The sequence below is a fragment of the Labrus mixtus genome, chromosome 2 (assembly GCF_963584025.1).
Source record: "Labrus mixtus chromosome 2, fLabMix1.1, whole genome shotgun sequence".
NCBI classification, from domain to species: domain Eukaryota; kingdom Metazoa; phylum Chordata; class Actinopteri; order Labriformes; family Labridae; genus Labrus; species Labrus mixtus.
In genome coordinates, this window is record NC_083613.1 from 8,994,545 (window position 1) to 9,014,926 (window position 20,382).

The 20,382-nt window shown below is 40.4% G+C and overlaps 1 protein-coding gene across 1 annotated transcript; it reads right to left on the reverse strand.

Moving 5' to 3' along the window:
* Nucleotides 1–63: 63 nt before the first annotated feature.
* On the reverse strand, nt 64–20,169 carry cc2d1a (coiled-coil and C2 domain containing 1A). The gene is made up of 28 exons (XM_061050145.1): nt 19,991–20,169; nt 19,700–19,771; nt 19,431–19,572; nt 18,978–19,084; nt 18,469–18,714; nt 16,882–17,197; nt 15,004–15,113; nt 14,822–14,894; nt 12,858–12,956; nt 12,615–12,742; nt 11,024–11,096; nt 10,802–10,935; nt 9,844–9,931; nt 9,642–9,718; nt 9,354–9,449; nt 8,549–8,671; nt 7,949–8,007; nt 7,562–7,678; nt 5,969–6,042; nt 5,823–5,881; nt 5,576–5,727; nt 5,371–5,461; nt 5,140–5,295; nt 4,595–4,726; nt 4,350–4,476; nt 4,189–4,265; nt 3,597–3,644; nt 64–3,497 (listed from the first exon to the last, which is right to left on the reverse strand). The coding sequence occupies exons 2-28, from the start codon at nt 19,754–19,756 to the stop codon at nt 3,465–3,467; spliced, it is 2,994 nt and encodes a 997-aa protein (XP_060906128.1). The 5' UTR covers nt 19,757–19,771; nt 19,991–20,169; the 3' UTR covers nt 64–3,464.
* Between the last annotated feature and the right edge of the window lie 213 nt (nt 20,170–20,382).

Here is a 20,382-nt window from a genome sequence, read left to right on the forward strand (position 1 = left end):
TTGAACTAGACCCCCTCCCTATTAGAAAGTGATAATGCACATTTAAGGTGACAAAGAAACAGATTCAGCACTTTTTCACCATTTTATTCATGTTAACATAGACTGCATACATAAGATGATAAAGCCTTAACAATAAGGCCTTCATACATTCCCGCTTTGAGCTGCACAAATCATCATGACTTACACTTAAAAATAGAGACAGAGCATATTATGCTGTATATTTTACTGTATATAAATATTCATTTATATTGATTGCCCTTACATGACATTCATCAACAGACTACAAAAATGTCATCGATAAAACATTATCTTTTTCCCGACCCAAGATTAACACATATCCTGCAGCTGAAAATATAATTGATCCAGATCAGCACAAAACAAGACAAACACTTAAAAAATAAAGGAAGAAGAAGGAGTGTGTGTTTATGTGTGTGTGATGTTTTGTAAATGCTATCAGGGAGTAGGAGTCCCCAGTAAGACAAACTTTAACAAATATGTCCCTCTCCCGTCGAGCCTGACCACCCAAACTACCACTCTGAATGCTGATGAGCTCGTTGCCTTGACAACAGGGCAGCCTGAGAGGCCATGAGGTTAACCCAGCATTGGGGTGATGTGGCCGGAGTGTGTGTTGGTGTGTTAGGGGTTACATGGGTCAAAGGTTTTGGAGTGAAAGAAGCAGTGGCACTTTTTCTGTGAGTGTGTGTGTGTGTGTGAGTGTGAGTGTGAGTGTGAGTGTGAGTGTGTGTGTGTGTGTGTGTGTGTGTGCATTTAACAGTGTTAGAACCGGTTAGAAAATGGGAGTGCTACACCCTGCAGGTTTAAAGTCCATTTACTAAAAGAACACATGAAGCCACCGTCAAAACAAATCCTTCTGCACTGCTGAATTCATGCAGGTTTTATTAGTCCTTCACAAGCCAGAAAATACCAAATAATTTCCTGTATTCATATAATAAATCAAGAGGGATTATGGGGTTTTCTTTGTTTTGAGTACGAGTAAATTAGGTATCTATAAGGGTTGGTAGAACAAAACATGAAATTTGAAGATCTTTGCTGCATCTTAGAAAGTCATAAAGACATTAGTCACTATATTTTCTGGTATTTTACAGGCAAAATGTTAGACGTAGTCCTGATAGTTGAAACAGTTTCCAGCAGCCAATATATTTTCATTAATTGCCAATTAGCAAAAACACAAACCTCACTTTCTGTCAAAGTGACATTTTCTTAATTTTTAATAGTGTGTTTTGAAAGAATAAGAAAAAAATAATAATTTCTACCTATTTATTTACTTTTTTCCATGTACAAAGGGCAGGTTTATACGATGTTCTTCCTCCTGCACCTTTTTGTTTTTTGTAAAGGGAAAAAAAATGAAAAGAAAGCATTCCTCTACATTTTACTGCTTCAAAGGAATGAAATAAAATAAATGAAATTGCAGAATTGTCAGATTAATCTGCACTACTACATAATACAACATTGATGAACATTGATAGAGACTTAATGTTGGCTGTGATGGATTACACAACTCTGTGAGCCAATGTTTCGCTCATATTCAAGGGTCTGCTAAATGATGCATACAGCAGGGAAGTTAACGAGAAATAATGGCCTACTGGAACTGTAGGGACAATACATCCAATCAGAAACCCTGCACATTTGTTAAGTGTACATGACTCGTAGTAAGGCAGCTCAAAGTTGCAAACACCCTTCTATAGTCCTATAAAATGCCGCCGAATATCACGACTAAAACGTATTCATCATTACCCTGTGCGTAATGATTCAAACGCCTATCCACTGCCCTGTCAAACTCATACAGTCTGTCAGCTGATCAAAAGAATCAGAAAACACTGGTTGATAAAGGGGGGAGGAGTGTTGCATTCATATACAAACATTGTTACGAGGGTAAGATCAGGTCAACTTTAGCCAGGATTATTTATTAATAGGGTGATGCTGTTGGTGGATTAGGGCAAACACATACTATATCCCCTGTTGTGTCTCCAGACCACAAAGCTGTTGGTGTGGAATCAAATGTAAAAAAATAGAGTAAGGCTTATTTAAAGTGGTCTGCTACATCCTGGATACATGAAACACATGTGGATCTGGTTATCATGTTTTCAAACACACAGAGAAATGTCTGTCCAGAGAAGTAAACAAAGAAGGGAACACACTTATCTGACACATTAGCCACATTACTGGTTTAGTAAACCTGTTTTGTTACATTTTATTGATTTGGATTTGTCTGGATTTTGTCCACCTTCTTTGTGAAGTAGAAAGGAATGAGAAGCATGACTCTGACAGGGGTGTCTGTGGGGGAATAGGAAATAGAAATGAGCAATTACTCAGCCTCACAGACACACATTAGGTTGTCTTCTTGTGGGCTGAATATTCAGCGCACTGCCACTGGAGAGCTCTGTGGGACACAATCTGGTGTTGCATCGGCCAGAATCAGTGGAAAATAGCAGCGTACTGACGCAGCAGCTGTTAATTATTTTCTAAATCAAAAGCACAGTGGACTCGATATTGTTTAAGAGGTTAAAGAAAATCCAAACTGAGCAGCCTAGTGCTCATGACTCAGAATAATCTGTGAATAAATGCAAAGGAATAAGTCTGAAGAAAGTGAAGATGAAGAAACGACAACAAAGAAAAAAAAAAACAGCTGATGAAGACGAGGAAGCAGAGCTAAGTCTCTACCACATTCATGGCACGCTGTTAACACCCCCTCTCCCCAGCCCCAAAGGCGACTCTACGTCTGATCTAGTCGTCTCCTTGGTGACACAAACACTAATCCCTCATTATGGGATGTAGGCTGCAGCGCCCCGAAGCCCCATTTTTTTTTTATTCCCATATCACACCACTCCAAACGGAGCAGATTACTGTAATCTGGGAACACTGGAGCAGACAGATTAGATTAAGCTCATTACGCACGTAAAATATGGGAAAAGGGGTTAAAATCACCTCAGTTCATTGGTTAAACACACTTCTGAGAACACGCATACATGCACACACACACACTTTTTGGTCATCTCTGGACACCACAATGCTCTGTGAGCTAGTGCCAAATGTTAAACTTTACATTTTAAAGTCAAAAGAATCTGAAAGTGAAAGATGGGAGGAAAAAACCTACCAATAGAAAACAGGTAAGATAAGGTCTGTAGAGCCGGACTTTAGAAGCAGCTTTCTGTCGTGTTAGTCTTGTTTAAGTGCAAATAAGCCTTTCATTTTAATGCTTGTTCTAAGGCCTGTCCCTTAAGAGTCACATATTTCATTTGAATTAATGTGGCAGGTGACTAACCACAGGTGACACAGGTTATACTGTTAGAGTTATAGACAGAATCGTCAGTTTAGGTCATGCAGCTGTCATGGACATGAGCAGCATTGAATCGTGCTGAAGCTTCTTAAAGGACCTGTAGTGTCTAAGAGAGACATATGATATAACAGTACTCCAGCCAAGTCTCCACTCCCTTACTCTCTTCTCATCCGGTGCGTTTCCTTTTCAAACACTCCAGCTGGAGAAGACAGAGAAGGAGAGCGTACACTGAATATATATACGCACACGCATGATGATAAAATCTAATATTTCACTGAGAGTGCAAAGAGACCCTCACCTCACTCTCCACCATCTTTAATCTGCCCAGTCCGTCCTTGGCAGCATCCTATGAGAAGAAGATTGAAACATTACACATTTACACTGAGGAGGGAAGTAACCACGTAAATCACTTCAGTTTTATCAAGTTGTCCAAATCAAGACACTGTTAAAAATGGCTTTACATTGTTAATATGGATTTAAAAACTGCTTTGAAATGCAAAATAATGGAATTTTTTTTAACTATCGATATCAAATATGGAAATTGAGAAAATAGTTTGACAGCCCTCTTATTACTATTATCACCATTTATTTACCTTTAAATGTATCCAATATTTTAACTTATTCTGTATCTGAATGTTTTATTTTTTTGTATGTTATTTTTTTGATCCTATATATTTGATTGAAGGATTTCAATTTGAAGTGTTGAGGTGTAAAGACTGTGGGTGGATCTTGCCACCACAGCCCCCCTGCTTGGGGTCTCCCTGGCACCTTTTGGCTATGCCGACAGATGGAGTAAACTGGGAGCCTAAATCCTCGGGAAGACGTCCTTTTACTTTTGTCACCTCTGTACCATCACATTAAACATCTTTCTTCCCAGACCCTCCACTCACCCTGTTGCCTTGGCTGGAGAATTTCTTCACTGAGTCAGCAAGTCCTTGTGCTAAACGCCGCAGCACATTTTCATACTCTACACAGGTACAGAATGAGAATTAAATACATACTTATATGTGAAGTAATGTACATACTGGTGTGTAATCTGTGTTTGTGCTACCTGTCAGGAGAGCGGGAGAGGCTCTCTCCAGCTGTGATTTCTGCCACTGAAGTCTGTGTGTGACCTCTTTGTGTTGATGGATGAGGTCAGGTGGGGGATCCCGTCGCGCCTTCTTGTACTCTGCCAGCTGAGAGATAGACGTAATGACTGAGACGAGACCTTTGTGCCTTTACTCCATCACGAGCGTTAGAGAGGTGGATGTTGTGGACAGATACACACCAACGAACGTAAACGAGCGTAAATACCTTTCTCTCCACCCGCTCCCTGTCATAGCTGAGGAGGCTGAAGCTGTGGAGTTTGTACTGTGGAGGAGAGTTGTTGGGAAGGCTGCTCCTGCTGCTCGCTTCATGTCTGGGCTTGGACCGAGGAGATGGAGCCTGATCAGACAGTACAGTATTTATGGTTATTAGTGTACCAGCTGTGAAATGCTCTGCTTTAACATTTGGAGCTCCAAAGCCAAAAGTGTTCAAAATTGTTATGAATGAAGAAAGAAATGGGCAAAAAAGTTTTCTGTCCTAAGTCTTCATCCAAATATAACACTACATTTTAGCTGTTACATTTCAAACATTATGGCAGAAGATGAAAATTTTAAAGAAATAAAGCATTTGAAAGATATAAAAGGGGCAGTTGAAGCTAATTTGTAGCCTCACTATTTGACTTTTCTTCCTCATCAGCAAAGTGTTAAAGAGTATTTTTTTCGTGCTCTATTATAGAGGGGATGGAGATGGAGATACCACTACACCCCTTTAAACCATCCTTTCTTAAAAGGCATTCATGGTGTTCTACTCACCCGTTCCTTTTGTCTCTCTGGAGGAGAGAGGGAGGACACAGGCTCAACAACGAGCCACTTCTCCGTCACCGGCTGGACGTCGACTCCCGTTAAAGGCTCTCTGATCTTCACCCTCACCTCCAACTTGCCACCTGTAGCCTTACGTCCATCCATCACCTAGGAAACATTGCACAATCTTAAGAGCATTCTCATGTGAGTATACATCTATGTTCTGATGTGACTGAAACTCACCTCGATGATCTCTCTAACATTACAGTGATTTTCTAGAGCCTCTAGTTTCAGCTGAGCAGTTCCCACCACTTTGTCATTCTTAAACAGGCCTCTACATACAGAGAGAAGACAATCACTGAGAGAAGCATCTTGGACATGCCGTATTTAGCATAAATCATGAAGACAAACTGAGAAGCTTCTGGCCCAAAGCAGTCGTAGTTGTTACCCTTTGTGCAGGACTTCAAACTTGATGCCTTTGGATTGGACGACTCGTTTGAAGCCTCGGTGAGCACGGTTTATGTTCAGTTTGAACTGCTCTTTAAACTCTGGACTGCTGGTGCTCTTCACTGTGTTGGTTTTGTCCCTCTGAGCCTCTTCCTACACACGCAGAAGTGAATGCTTTAAAGCACAGCGATATACGTAAACAGAGTGACATTTGCATAATGTCGTCACTGAGTGTGGACAAATCTTACTGCACTGGGGAAAGGAAACTCAAACTTCACACTGGCATCCAGATCGTTTGGTGAGACACCTGACGGCAGAGAGGGAGGTGGAAGTCAACACACATTAGACACCTCAGTGCCGGGTTATTTCAAAGACACAGACCCGCTGTCAGTACCTGAGGGAGCCGGTAGGTTGATGCCTCTGATGATGTACAGCATCAGCTCATTGGGAGTCAGGTTAGGGTAGATCCTATAAGACAAAAGCAGGAGGCAAGATCATTCAGAAACAGCAACCCCGAGCGAGAGACAGCAACCAGTCAGCATCAGTGAGAGCCAAACAATCCTAACGGCTCAATGAGTCACTGCCAGAGTCACCTAGCTGTAAGCTTAGTATGATACTGGAGCAGAGCCAGAGTGAGTCACAGTGAGTCACTCTGAATAATCTACTAACTCTGTGTTTTAAAACACATGTCTGAATGTGTTGAGAGTCTAGAACTCTTTCTAAAGTATCTCCTAAAATGAATAAAGATGACCCCACTGACCCATAACCAGGCTGCTGTGTTTTCATTTGAGACTATATTTCAGTGAAATTCACACCATGAGGGACAGTTTAAAAATATGTTTGGCATCCTCTGTCACAAATCAGGAAGATTTTAACTTTACAAACTAATGCAACCAGAGTAGTTAATGAATCACAAATAAAAGTTTACAGTATTTCCTTCAATCGCTTATGCCAGTTTTCACATTTAATAGAAAACTTATAGAGAGATAAATGTTTTAAATCACAAAGACATGACGGTATCATTTGTTTTATTTAAGTGATTAGGGTTCATCCTAATGAGTATTTTTATAATAACTGACCGTATTAGATTACTACATGTTTTGTTTTATTGTTTTTATTTGAAAAATTACATTATTGAAAATTCTTCCAAAAATATTGCATACAGTCCTTTTCTGGTGTTGTTCTGGATTCTCTGATCAGCTTTCCCGGCTTTACAAATGTCAACAACAACTGCTTTCTTACACACTCATCATAACTAAAACACTTCTCTCAATGTTTTGCAGAAGCCCCGATTGTTTAAGTATGGCTGGAAGAAACAGTAAAACTGTAAGAAGATTTGGCATCCCCTTCTTCAATACATTGAAGATGAAAACTCAACTACTGATAACTTAACAACATTGATGATCCGCTTTGGTGAATGGTGAATGGACTTGAGCTTGTTGAGCGTTTTTCTAGTCTTCTGACTACTCAAAATGCTTTTACACTGCAGGTCACACCTACACATTCACACGCTGATGGCAGAGGCTGCTATGTCAAGTGACCATCAGAATTAACTAATCCCATTCATTCACATTCATATGCTGACGTAGTGTGGGGTTAAGTGTCTTGCCCAAGGACACATCGGACATGTGGCTGAAGGAGCTGGGGATCAAACCCCCGACCTGAGAGATGACCGACTCTACCAACTAATCCACAGCCGCCCCTTTGGAGTGACATGAAATTAAATCCCGGGGAGGAAGAAGGGAACTGACAGGGGGATATTTGTGAACTCCTTTCTTTTTAACATATATGGTATTGGATGTTTTTGTACAGCTTCCTCAATAAAAAATTTAACTACCAAAAATGATTCCGCAAAGTAGTGGCGAAATATCCAACCAACACTGCCAACTCTAGAGCTGCTCGCATGGCTCAAAAGTGTTGACTTCAAAAGCTCATCCAGAGAGAAGATATTATGATATTAAATGTGGTGAATATGTTTATTGCTTACTTGAGTGTGTTGAAGGTCCTCTCCTCCGTGCGGCACTTGGGGACTGGCTGTCCTTTAGCATGGGCATTCTTCAGTATCTCAATGTTCTTCATACTTTCCTCACAAAGCTTCTCAAACCTGAAGAGAGAGACAACGTTGTTACTCACAAAGGCTTCAAAGGCTTATTCTCTTATAAAGCATATCTGGTAAAAAGAGCAATTCAGGAAATCCAGCAATTCTAAAAAAGGTACAAATCTGACAGTTATATTTAACAATGTCAACAAAATATATCATTGTGTATAGAGTATATTTCATCAACTAATAGTACCACATTATACAGTTCCATCATGGCTGCAGGTAACTTGTGTAAAATTCACATGAATACCATCCAATAAGAAAGTGTCTTACTTGAGAGCCTCAGCCACACTGCCCAGTTGTGTAAACTGTTGAGAGTAGTCCAGACATTTCTGTAAACAGAGATCCACAACAAAGAGCGTGAGGGCATGAAAACAGACAATAGCCAAAGTAAACAAGATACTAAAAGATTCTGACTGGATATTTGTCAACACAACACATTTTTGAAGATGTATTCATATCAGAGATAGGACAGAGTGGATAGAGTCAGAACCCGGGGAGAGAGAGAGAGAGAGAGAGAGAGTGATGAATGGCATAACCTGCGTTTTTAAACTGTACATAGGTTTCTATTCTAATTCTTGCACTGGTTATGTAAATTGTTTTTGTATAGGTCTCATTTTAAATGACCATATACGGGTTTAAATTTGATCTGTAGGGGTTTCTTTAAATCTTCGCTCAGTTTAATATATACATATTGGAGGGGGGACAGCGGGTGTTATTAGATATAACAAGTGTTCATGTCATGCGTGTTTTTGTAAGTTGCTCCTGGATGCTTTGAATGTCCCTTGGGATTTAAAAAGTATCTATCTATCTATCTATCTATATATATACTCAGGTACTGGATAAAAGGAGAAAGAAGAGTTTTGTTCGGACCTCGTGCTGCTTCCGCATGAGATCCATGAGGCCGTGGTACTGTTCACTGGAGCGAGGCGAGAGAGGGGAGGAACGGGAGCGAGCCAGGGAGTAGTCCTCCTCACTGACTGGAGCGCTGGGAATCTGCCAGGAAAGAGAAAAATACAAAATCATATGTGGTGGGAAGAAGTAAAATATTCAGAAATATTTGACATTCAATAGCATACGCCAAATAACACCCTTCAAATGAACCTTTATAACCCTCCTTACTGTTTTGAGATATCCTGTGAGTCTAATCAGCTTCTTTGTAGAACCTCTACCTGTCTTCTACAAACCATCAATATATGTTTCTAAGCTGGTCTGATATTGTGCAGACAGAGAGGAATATAAACTAACAGAGGCACAAGCATAATATTCTTAGTACTCTCATTGTGGGGCTGTGTCAGAGGGAAACATACGAGGCAAAGATACTAAATTAAAGTGAGTCAAAATGAAAGAAAGTCATGTGGGATAAGTGTCAACAAAGGAAAGACACCGAGAATATGCAGATCAAATCACACACTCACACTCAAACACACAAAGGTCGAAACACACACACACACACACACACACACACACACACACACACACAAGGTGAGACCAAGATGTGTACAAAGGTGTTTTGACTTCACCCTGCCTTTCCTTCCCTCTGTCTATTTCTGTCACACTTTGTGTTAACACACCTCACACATTCTGTTTCTCCTGTGACAACATGTTCACACACACACATACACAGTCTTTTATAGTATCATGCATAGATGGTTATACGTGATTATATTTTTATAACCTTGGTGATATCAACAGGTAGGCCAGACTTGGCAGCTGTGACCATGGGGTCCAGTCCCTTTGCATGTCTGAGGTGGTTCGCTGCTCCACTCATGTCCTACGCACACACAAAAAACAGAGAGAGGATGCTGCATCAGTGGAACCACAGCAGCACAACAGAACTTCAAAACTTCATGAAACAACATGCAGGTGTAATAAAGGCACCCAGGAAATATAAACATAGCAGGGATCTGTCAACTCAAACATAGACGTAGGAAAAAAAAAAGATTGTAAAAAGTGCAAAGCTTACCTTCATCTGTTTGGAGCGCAGCGCTGCACGCAAAAAAGCTTGTCGCCTTAGCAACAGGAAATCCACTTGCTGCTGAGCTACAAGGATAATTAAGAGACATAGAACTCAAACTACGCCTCAGCTAACACTCAAGCACTTTGTATGACACATTTGTGAATGCAGGCAGGCAGGTGTGCATATACATGCTGCATGTTGAACATACCTTTCGCTCCCAGTTTTATAGATGCAGAGCCGCCAGGGGCCTGAGGAGCCGGAGACTTTGCTTTCTGTGCAGGTGGACGCATTGCCGGCTGTTAGGACAAAAATATAAGGTTGTGATTATCAGTCAAGTACAACTACAAAGATACAGATTTTTAAAGATACATTCTTGTTTGCTTGGCCTGTAACCACTTGAGACATTTGTAACCACACTTTTTTTTAAACATGTTGCTGGCATCAAATTCAAATTGGGCATTTTTTCTTTTTGAGAATAATTATAGGGCTTTCATACCTTCATTTGGACAGGAGAGAGAGAGAGAGAGAGAGAGAGAGAGAGAGAGAGGAATGACATGCAGGAAAGGTGCCACAGGTCAAACTTTAACCCAGACCGGCCGCTCTGAGGACCATAGCCTTTAGGCCACTGGTGCCCCATCACATTCTGATTTAATTTACATTTTACCCAACGTGTCAACGTTCAGGGAATGGGGTAAGGTAAGGTGAGTAAGGTAAGGTTACTCTATTGGTACTCTAAGGTAGATCTGGCTTTCAGTGAGCGAGTCGGCCTTTAACACAGACAATGAACAGCAAAAAACATGATACAATGAAGACAGTGCTCAATACCAAAAGAGTAACCCTTACAATCAAGTTTGATGTGAACCTCTAAAACATAAAGGACAAATAGTGGGGGAACTGGGGTTGTGTTTAAACAGCTAAGGCTTAAAGAAATGTAACAGAAACTAACAACTCAGCTATTATACTTCATTGCCATTGCAAGCATAAAGTTGATATAATTGGCAGGCACTGCAGGAGAGAAATTCAAAACCAACCACAGAAGCTGGCAAAACATCCAGTAAACAAAGTGGTAGCTTTGGTTCAAAGGGAACCAATCACATTCCTTGGCTACTCATTAAAAAACTGACCATTTGGTAGATCCTTTTTTCCTTTTTTTTTTTTTTTTTTACCTTTGCTGTCCCTCTTTGTCCCTCCTCATCCTCGTCCTCTGCGTCTGCATCCTGATTGGCTATTTTCATAGCGGTTTCCAGGACGCCCATGAAGTTCTGCTGGCCCCCCTCTGAGCCTTGAAGTGGTGGACAGCCTGGAGGAGCAAAACACAAACATGACGTACTGTAGCTATGTGGTACAAGCTGGAGGCAGAGTCCTGAAACAAACCTGCAGAAGGTTACCTGGTGGCACTGGTAGATCGGACAAGCTGACAGGTCGCCCAGCTTTGTGGGCTCGGATGGCATCTTGGTATTGCTGGTTGGAAAATAATAACAATCAAAAATTCCATCAATACTTATTAAAGGAAAACTACACCCTCTGTTATCTCTATACTGTTATTTCCTAGTACGTATATATACCTCCTTTAAATCCCCTGTAAGGGAGTTTTGGTTCGTGACGATTGTAGCAGCCCTGTGGACAAAGCCGTCTCTCCTATCTCTTTGCTGATTTTATCACGAATATGTGTGGTGTTATTTTTAACACAAAAACTGTCATCCTGCCTTCTTTCAATAGTCAAATGAATCACTCATCAAGAGTCTTTCCTGTGAGAAATGTAAAGCAGGGCTGTTACTGCAGGGTGCTGTTCATCACTTCGTCTGACACCTACGCTGTGGCAGCGGTTTCAAGCTCTAAAGATAACTCTGTAAAAGAAGTCAATCTTGATGCTGATCATCTTGTTAGCTCACAAAGAGGCATCACTATTACTTTTAGTCTATTTGATAACCCGCTAAAAAAACTTCTCATAGGAGCTAAATGTTTGTGTTCATTAACTCTTTAAGTCCTGTTTATGTAAAATAACATCCGTACTGTAAATCAGACAAAAAGGCCTGTTTGACAACAAGGAACTTACAAAGTATTCCACAAACACAAGAGGTGTCAACCATCATTAAAGAAAGTTTTTTAAATATAAAGATAAGAAGGTTGCTGCATCAACTTTAAGAATGTTATTTAAGACTTTTAAAGACCGTTTTAAACCTCAAACTAAAATACATTTTAAACAATTTTTGCACTGCCGAGCATTGATGCTTTCCAGATTTCAACGACCCTGAAGCCAAATGTTCAAAGTCAAGACGCTTTTTTTGCGTATCTAGCGAGTCGCCTCATAACCGTTGTTGCCCGAGCCAACCATTCCTTACTCTTTTCATCTTGAGGCCAAATGTCCTTGAACTTGCATTTCCCTTTCACAGTTTGTGAATATGTACGTAATACTCTGCTGTAAATGCTGTGAATGGTCCCGTTAACATGCAAATCCACAAAAAAAATGATTAAAAATCATACAACACTTACAACACAGTGTAGGTTTGATAAAGTATTCAGACATGTTACAGTCAAAGTGTGATCTAAAGTGTAAGACCTCTTAAAGGTTAAGATACACATTCTTAAGACATTTTATGACCTCAAATTTATAAATTTAATCCAAGACTTTTTAAGATTTTTTCCAAGGATCCACATTAACCCTGGATAAAATCGATGATAAAACAATTTAAACTCAATTAATAAATCTTCCCTGTCAACCAAAGGAAGAGCAAACGACCAAAGGAAGTAGCCACAGTCCAGGCAGCAGAGGATATTTCAAAACAAAAAAACAAAAAAAGTCACACACCAGTTATTCAGGTAAATAAGAAATGATACCACCAAACAGCAGCACGGAGCCAGAAATACAAGATGAATCCTGAGAAGCGGTATCTTTTGAGAACATCGAATGCCTTCTTAGATTAGTTTCAATCATTAGTAGGGACTACAGGTCTGTTTTTCAGGGAAAAAAACCTGTACCTTAACAATGCGCTGGTGCATGCGAGCCTTTCGATCATCTCCGTTGGTCTTGGCTCCCTCTGCTGCTGATTTGTAAATGTCCATCCTCTGCTGCAGGGCTTCTGCCAGACTGGTGGGAGCAGGCAGATCTTTTGAAGGGACCACACACACAGAAATTTACATTGTTGTCATCAGCTGTACACTGTGCTTTTCTAAAAAAAAACTACAAAAACAATAGCGAAGCCAGAGCTAATGGGGTCTTACCCGGTTTGGACACCTGGGCAGGTGCAGGAGCAGCGGGGGCAGCAGGTTTAGAGGAAGACTGAGGAGGAGGAGGTGCACAGTGTTCTGCTACTACGTCTCCTGCAGATGATCACACATCAGTGTTAGGGTGGATTATGATTTTAAACAAGTTAGAAAAAGAAATAAAATCCAGCCAGCCCACAAAAGCACATAAAACAGCATCATCAGAAATCATCACACATCTCTAAAGAGATCCAAAGTAGGATGTTTAATTCACAAAGTGGGACTTTGAAGTTTTAAAGTTCTTCGAGTGATGAGTTATTAAATCTATTTTTACAGTTCCACGTTCTGGAGATCAGTCTTTCCAAGTTCAGAACTGAACCATGGGGTGTAGCGAGTGGGTCAGTCTCATTTTTTGATCGTGTGTAGCTCTCTTCTTGTTCTATGCATGGACCATACATTTATTTCATTTACCGGTAGTTCAAAGATCAAGATACACGTTTACGTTTTTTATGTGCATCTCATACAATAAATTGTAGGGCACCTAGTTAAAAGTGGATTGAGCAGCAGAACAATACAGGATATTTAATTTGACAATAGTATACCAATAAAAGTAACCATTTTTTCTTTGGCCTTGTTCTGCTTTCATTTAGAGACAGGACAGGGGACAGAGTCGGAAATCGTGGAGAGTCATCCAATCTAGGGCTGTGCAATGAATCCCAATTTTATCATTATCCAGATATGACCAATAAACCAAAAGTCAAAATTGATACCAATAAGAAATATAAATGATATTATTGTTGGAGCCATGGATGGATCTAAGTATCTTTGTAGTATTTATTTAAGGTTAAGGTATGTAGTGTGTTATATTTTGGTGTTTTGGGGTTTTGATAATTTATCAGGATTATATTCAAGATTCAAGATTCAAAAAACTTTATTGTCTATCACATAGTGACAGAAAATTACCTTTTGTTGAGGCCCAGTAACATGAAACATACAAGTAGGGGGACAGCGGGTCACACGGGTATGAGCAGAGAGGTGGTAGTGATTGAACTCACCTGTTCACCTTTTGTTCTCAGTGGAAGAGAGAGGGTGAGCAGGGTCGCTGTATTTTTTTGTTGACCGTTTTTTGTTTCTGGCTCACTGTGATTATGAGTTAATGCACGTTATCATAAGTTGATTATCTTTTCTCGTCAATAAAAAGTCAAACTTATTTTACTTATCCCAGTATTCTTATGGAAAGCGTGTCAGACAAGGTGTAAGGCCCAACCTCAGCCGGAAAGCTCCAATTATCTTTAAACTGACAATGCTTTCTCAGCCAGCGTGTATCCATTTCACTTGTCAGACAGAGCCCTGGGTTGAATATTAATGCTTTTTACACCATTTCCACTCAGTCAGTTGAAGCGATCAGCTATCTTACGATCAGTTGTTGCCAATTTAGAGGTGTTCAAAAAGTTTTGGGGATTTATTTTGGATTCAGGAAAACATTTTTACTTTGTAAAACATGAACAACAACAGATAGACAAATAAACGATAAGCTATAGCTAACACGAAACACATGAATTTGAATAATTGTTCAACTTTTCCCAATGCCCTTATTTAAATGATCTGTTCAGCAGTCAAGCTGGAGATAATTAGCCGTCCACTTTGTGTTGCCATGACAAAGTGCAGTCAGAGCAGGAGCTCTAACTGACTGCTTATAAATCTGACTTTTGAGACTCAACTTGAGACATAAACTGGATGAGAGCATGTCAGAGTTGCTTTATCAGCATTTTAAAATTGCAATTAGCTTTAAATATTGTGAAATATTGATTTCAAATTGTTTTTCTCAGATTTGATTGCTTTGGGAAACCTGCACTACTTGAATCAATCTGCATTCCTCTAAACTTTATTGTAAATGAAGTAGGCTACCTAAGAGCAGTGAGTCATTGAAACAAAAGCCAAAAACTGTGGTTCAAGTGTTTCTGTAAATTGCTCACACTGACCAGGAGGAGGAGGTAGTGAGCTCAGGTCTACAGGTTCATCTCTGTCCACAGCTTCCACCAGCATGTCAAGCTTCTGCATGTAAAGGGAGGTCAACGTGTTTAGGGTTTAATTTTTTTTATCTACACTTTTTAAAAATAAAACAGGCTCATTTATGTACCATCACTGAAAGCGGTTCTGTTACCTTGGCGGTGAGGTAGTGCTGTTTGGCCAGGTCGATGTCTCCACTCTGCTTGGCGTGTATGGCAGCCATCTTATACTCCCTCTGTCTGGACAACACCGCCTGTTTCAGCTCTGAGTGAGGGCGGTCGTGAATGTGACAGAATGAGAGAGAGAAACAAGTAAAGGAAAGAACAGGAGGGTTTTAATGGTCACCAGGAACATGTAATTTGTGAATGACTGAGCAGTAACAGTATACTCTGATCAGACAAAACATTATGACTACCTGTGTACTCTAAAGCAATCCAATACAACAGATCTAACATCAGGTCTACTTTAAATATTGGATCTACGTTTCCAGTTTTTGTTGACAGGTTCAGAAAGGTGATAACTGTACTTTATATTAATTTAAATGGGTACACTTAACCCCTTTCTGACCATGCCAACAAAACTGAGCCTCTAGACGTTTCCTAAAAGTAGAGTAATGGTAGCTCTGTTTGTTGGATTGCAAATGATAAACACAATGTTGAGGCTCGTCGGTGTATGTTGTGGTTTGTTGTCTTTGAATATAACTGTTGTCAGTTGTAAATATTTGTTTAATATCTCAATAAATAAAAATGCCCAGTACATTTACCTCTCAATGATTACCAAAAATTAATTAGTGTGATATTAGGATATTTAAAAGTAACGAGTCTTTGCACTAAACCAATAAAATAAGCAGCAGCTAATTTCTAAAGGTTTTTTAAGTATTATTATATGACAACAAACAATCATTGAATCCCTTTGCTTTGCAGTGTTTATCCGATTATGTAGAATCTTTTTCAGTAAAAGATTGAGTATAATATTAACATTAGAGTGGGCCAGTATCATCACATATAGAGATGTGGACAGATCCAATCTAATATCAGTAACGGGTGCGATATTGACGTAATTTACATTTTGGATATCGGACTGACGGCGACAATCCATGCCACCGATCAAGAAAACATTCTGGACTCGCACAGCCTAGCTTTAGAGACATTCAGACTGACCGGCAAACGGCCACACATTGTCATCACAACGTTCAGACAAGATGAGACCGCTCCTTCTATATGATCAAAAGTACACACCCTGCACTTCACTTTTAAATCTTTCATTTGAAAACCTTACAGTTGCTGCTGCTTCCTGTTTGCAATGCAATGCTGTGTTTACTACAGCTTTGTGTAGCCTTACACATAATACCAACAACAACAATAACACAACAAATCAGAATATCTATCGGTATCTGTACACATGTATCAGAATCGGATCAAAAACTAACAAAGATTTGAAAAGTAACATCTCCTCTGGGCTCTGTCTAAACCCAACCTCTTCCCTCTGGGGTCCTTCAAACACCACGACCCCTACACACATGCACGAGCGCCATGTCTCATACAGCAGTATGTCAACACCTAACACTATCATACTGAATGTAAAAACAAACATATGAACAGAAAGACAGCAACCATGGTATCACTTTTCAGACCCTTACAATCGCCAAGTTGTCGCCATTACTGAAGTGCTTTATGAATGGTTTATCTAGTCCAGCTGAGCTTTCTTTGCCATCCTCTGGCAGATGTGGAATACAGGCAGGCAGTCTGGTGCACAGCAAGGGTAGAGTACACACAGGGAGCTAGGGAGGCATTTGATTGGTACTTTCCATCCGGACCTCACAGCAGTGATAGGTCGGAGTTTTTAAAGGATTACAGCTGCTAGAGATTTCAGCTCCTTTCAGGTCTTTTTCAGAGACATGCTTTATTGATGTCGAGGTGTAAAGACAGTTTTAACAAATATAACAAATAGTGTATGCTAGATAAAATTACCAACCCTATCTTTAAATAGCAAATAGAAGGAGAACTCTGGGGGTGAGCGTGTGAATGTTTACCTGAGTGCTGCGTGTCCGGCTGGCTGGGAGTAAGGGGAGAGATGGCAGGTGTTTCTGGGGTGATGGCTGCAGCAGGTTTTTGGGGTAGAGTCAAATGGACCGGTTTTGTATTTGGAGCTGCTGGTGCAGCCTCCCTTAGCGGTTTCTGATTTGTGGGAGGAGAGGGCACCAGCGTGGGCTCTGGCTGTTCTCGTTCCTTGATCAGTTCAGACTCAGATCCTGTGTTGGTGTTCCCACCAAGAGCAACAGGAGGCGGGATCTCCTCCTCATTGATTGGTTTTCCCTTCCTGAAGGATGTCAACATGGACTGCAGTGTCTACGGTGAAATGAGAAGGCCAACATGAACAGATGTTTTACATTAAAAATATAAATTCTAAGAGTCATAAATAAGTATGGCACTCCACTAGTAGTACTTAAGCTGCATGCACATGATATAGTCCTAAATGTATCTGTCAGAACACTGTGTAGGTTTCCACACAGCTCTCGTGTCGTCTGACAGCTCATGTCTCACAGTGTACATTAAGAATAAACTGTCTGTTTGATTAATGAACAGGTTCAGGAAATAAAATATCTCAGCTTTGTATTAGATCCCCATCTTACATTTGAGAAGCACGAGCAAATAGTGAGCAGGACGGCAAAAACAAACTTCCACACATTTAGGCCCATCAGAAACTGTCCAGACCATTTCATGCTGAAAAGGGTTATGCACTCATTTTGTTAAAAGTTTAAGTCACCGTGCTGATTACATGATATTCATGTTGAATAAATTCTTATCTGCTTACACCTAATCCTTTTTAGGTAAGTCATATTATACTTGATTTTTGTTTGATTTTAAAATGCCCCCTTTTTGCTATTCAACTTAATTATTTTAATTTAATCACTATTTATGCTTACTCCTCATGTCATTAATATTCTGTTTTTAACTCTGTAAAGCACCTTGAATAGCTCCATGTATGAACGGTGCTCAACAAATAAACAACAGAGCAGTTAAACTCTTAGACAGGAAGCTGATAAGATCACATCGTTCTAAAAAAACAACAACTAAGTTTTGATCATTAAATTAACTAATCTATACTGATCCATAAATGCAACAACCTTGTGGTTCCACTATTAGTATCAAGTTCTCTGACACATGGAGCATCTCATGGAGATGGTACGGTGTCCTTTTTGAAATCTTCACTTGAAAAAGTATTTTCTGTTCAGGGGATCAACATGTGGAATGCCTTATTTCCCAAGCTAAAATTGGATCCAAACTGGGGTCATTTTTACCTTAAAGAGGGCTCAGACATGTAACCATCTATGATCCTGTACTTCCTGTTTGCTATTATGCAGCTCAGCCTATGTGTGTGTAGCATATCTCAACAACAGACTGTAATATTGAAATCCCCTCTTCCTCCTCTATGTGTTATTTTAGGAAATGTTGAATCCTGTGTTACTGTTGAGTTTGTGTCATCAGGCTCATCTAGGGACGGACATTGCTAATCACCATTGGCTATGAGCTTGTAGTGTTTGGCAAAGTTTACTTATCCCTGTAGAAATAAACATTAAAATAAATAAAATGTTATCTCTTTTTCTTCACTGTTTTACCTTTAAGCCACGGTCATATCTTCGAACTTTGCTGGTCTCCCCTGCAGCCTTGGCATTGGATATGGCTGTCTTATACATTTCAATGCGCTCCAATAGATGGGACTCCACCCCTGTTGCACCACTGGGAGCAGATGGTGGAGAAGAGTGGGAAGTGACGCTCACTTTGGGAGCACTCGGTGTGACGGCAGGAGAGGTAAAAGCAGGAGTTTCATCCTCATCATCCTCGAGAACCTCATTCAGTTCTGCCTATATACCGGGAGACAGAAATGTACAAGTTGCAGGGAAAAAACGGATGATTAAAACAATTTGTTAACTGTCTATTAACCCAGTGATTCACATATTGGGAGCCCTTAGGTCCCAGTTATTGGTATTTTTGCTTTAAAAATTACTGATATGATTCATCTTTAATCTGATTCATTACAAAGTAATTCTCAGTCACTCAATTACTAAATCAACAAATTGTTTTTGTTCCATGGGGGATTTTTTTTAAAGCAATGTGGGTGTGTTACCAGCAGATCAGCATCATCCAAATCGTCGTCATCCATATCCACATCATCATCCAGGTCTTTCATACAGAGGGCTGCCATCTGCTCTATTTCAGCCATGGCAACAGGAGCTGAATAAAGACATATACATCACACAGGTATCGAATCATAAATGGGATATCAACATTTTGGCAAGATAATACGGATGAAACAGAAACAGGATTTCTGTGTTTTACGGATTTCATAAAAAGATGGGGCGCTGGTGGCGCAATGGTTAGTGCGCGTGCCCCATGTATGGAGACTGTCGTCTCAAGCGGGCGGCCCAGGTTCACATCCCACCCGTGGCCTCTTTCCCGCATGTCGTTCCCCACTCTCTCTCCCTGATTTCCGACTCTGTCCACTGTCCTATCTCTTCATTAAAAGGCACAAAATTTATAAAAATTAAAAATTAAAAAAAAGATAAGGTCTCCTTCTCACCTCTGCCATCACCTTTCTTCCCCTGTGCTCGTCCCCCTCCTCCCCCTCCTCCCACCAGATTCAGCAGCTCTGCCTCCAGGTCTTCATCGTTTCCATCGTCGTTCATCCCTCCATCCGGGGACAGGTCAAGGAGCAGGCCCATCTGAGACACAGTGAGACAGACAGGTGGAGAAACAGGGATGTAGCTACTATTTCATATCTTTTGTTGACTTAAAGGGAGAGGTTATCATTCACACACAGCTCATTTTTAGACCTGACAGGTGTGTTACCTGTTTGGCTCGCGCTGCCCCTTGACCCCGGGAAGGGGGGTTTCGACTTCGGCTCATGGTTACTATCGTTACCTGAGAGTTAATGATTCAGTGGATTAATTAAGAATAAGACAGGAAACGTGACAACTGACAGCATAATAGTGCATCTGTATACACTGAACATGGACTACTGCAGCAGCTTCTGCTATGATGTATAAAATTATTAATACTGTTCAGACTCTCTGTTGATGTTAGCAGCAGTTAGCATAAATTCATATTTCTACATTATTAATGTAATATTAGGCTGTTTACCTTGTCAGTATTGTTAGCCTAGCAGCTAGTCGGGTCGGTTGTTGAGGTCGAGAGTCACTCAGGAAGAATTGTAGAAAAAAAACAAAACACGTACAAGTAGAAAGGTGTTCGAGCTATCAAAACATCAAGCTGGGGAATTTACTTCCGACATTGCGTCTCCCATGGCGACGCACGTCCCGCTTTACGGCTAGGCGAAACACACCCCATTGTTGACGTAAAACACCGACGTAACACATGAAGTCCTCCTCGGTTCAGGTGGGTGGTTGGATGTTGGATGCGCCTGGAAAAGAAAACTTAAATCGACAATTGGCGATGTTTACCTGTCACTCAGAGTCAACTTCATCAGCCATAAATTGGTTTTATGAAGCTCAGAAAGTTCCTTCAGTGTGAAA

Coding starts and splice junctions, on each gene's coding strand:
- cc2d1a (XM_061050145.1), bottom strand. CDS start 19,756: ATGAGCCGAAGTCGAAACCCCCCTTCCCGGGGTCAAGGGGCAGCGCGA. Junction 9,719..9,843: donor TATAAAACTGGGAGCGAAAG/GTATGTTCAACA, acceptor TTATCCTTGTAG/CTCAGCAGCAAGTGGATTTC. Junction 5,882..5,968: donor CAACCTACCGGCTCCCTCAG/GTACTGACAGCG, acceptor CTCTGCCGTCAG/GTGTCTCACCAAACGATCTG.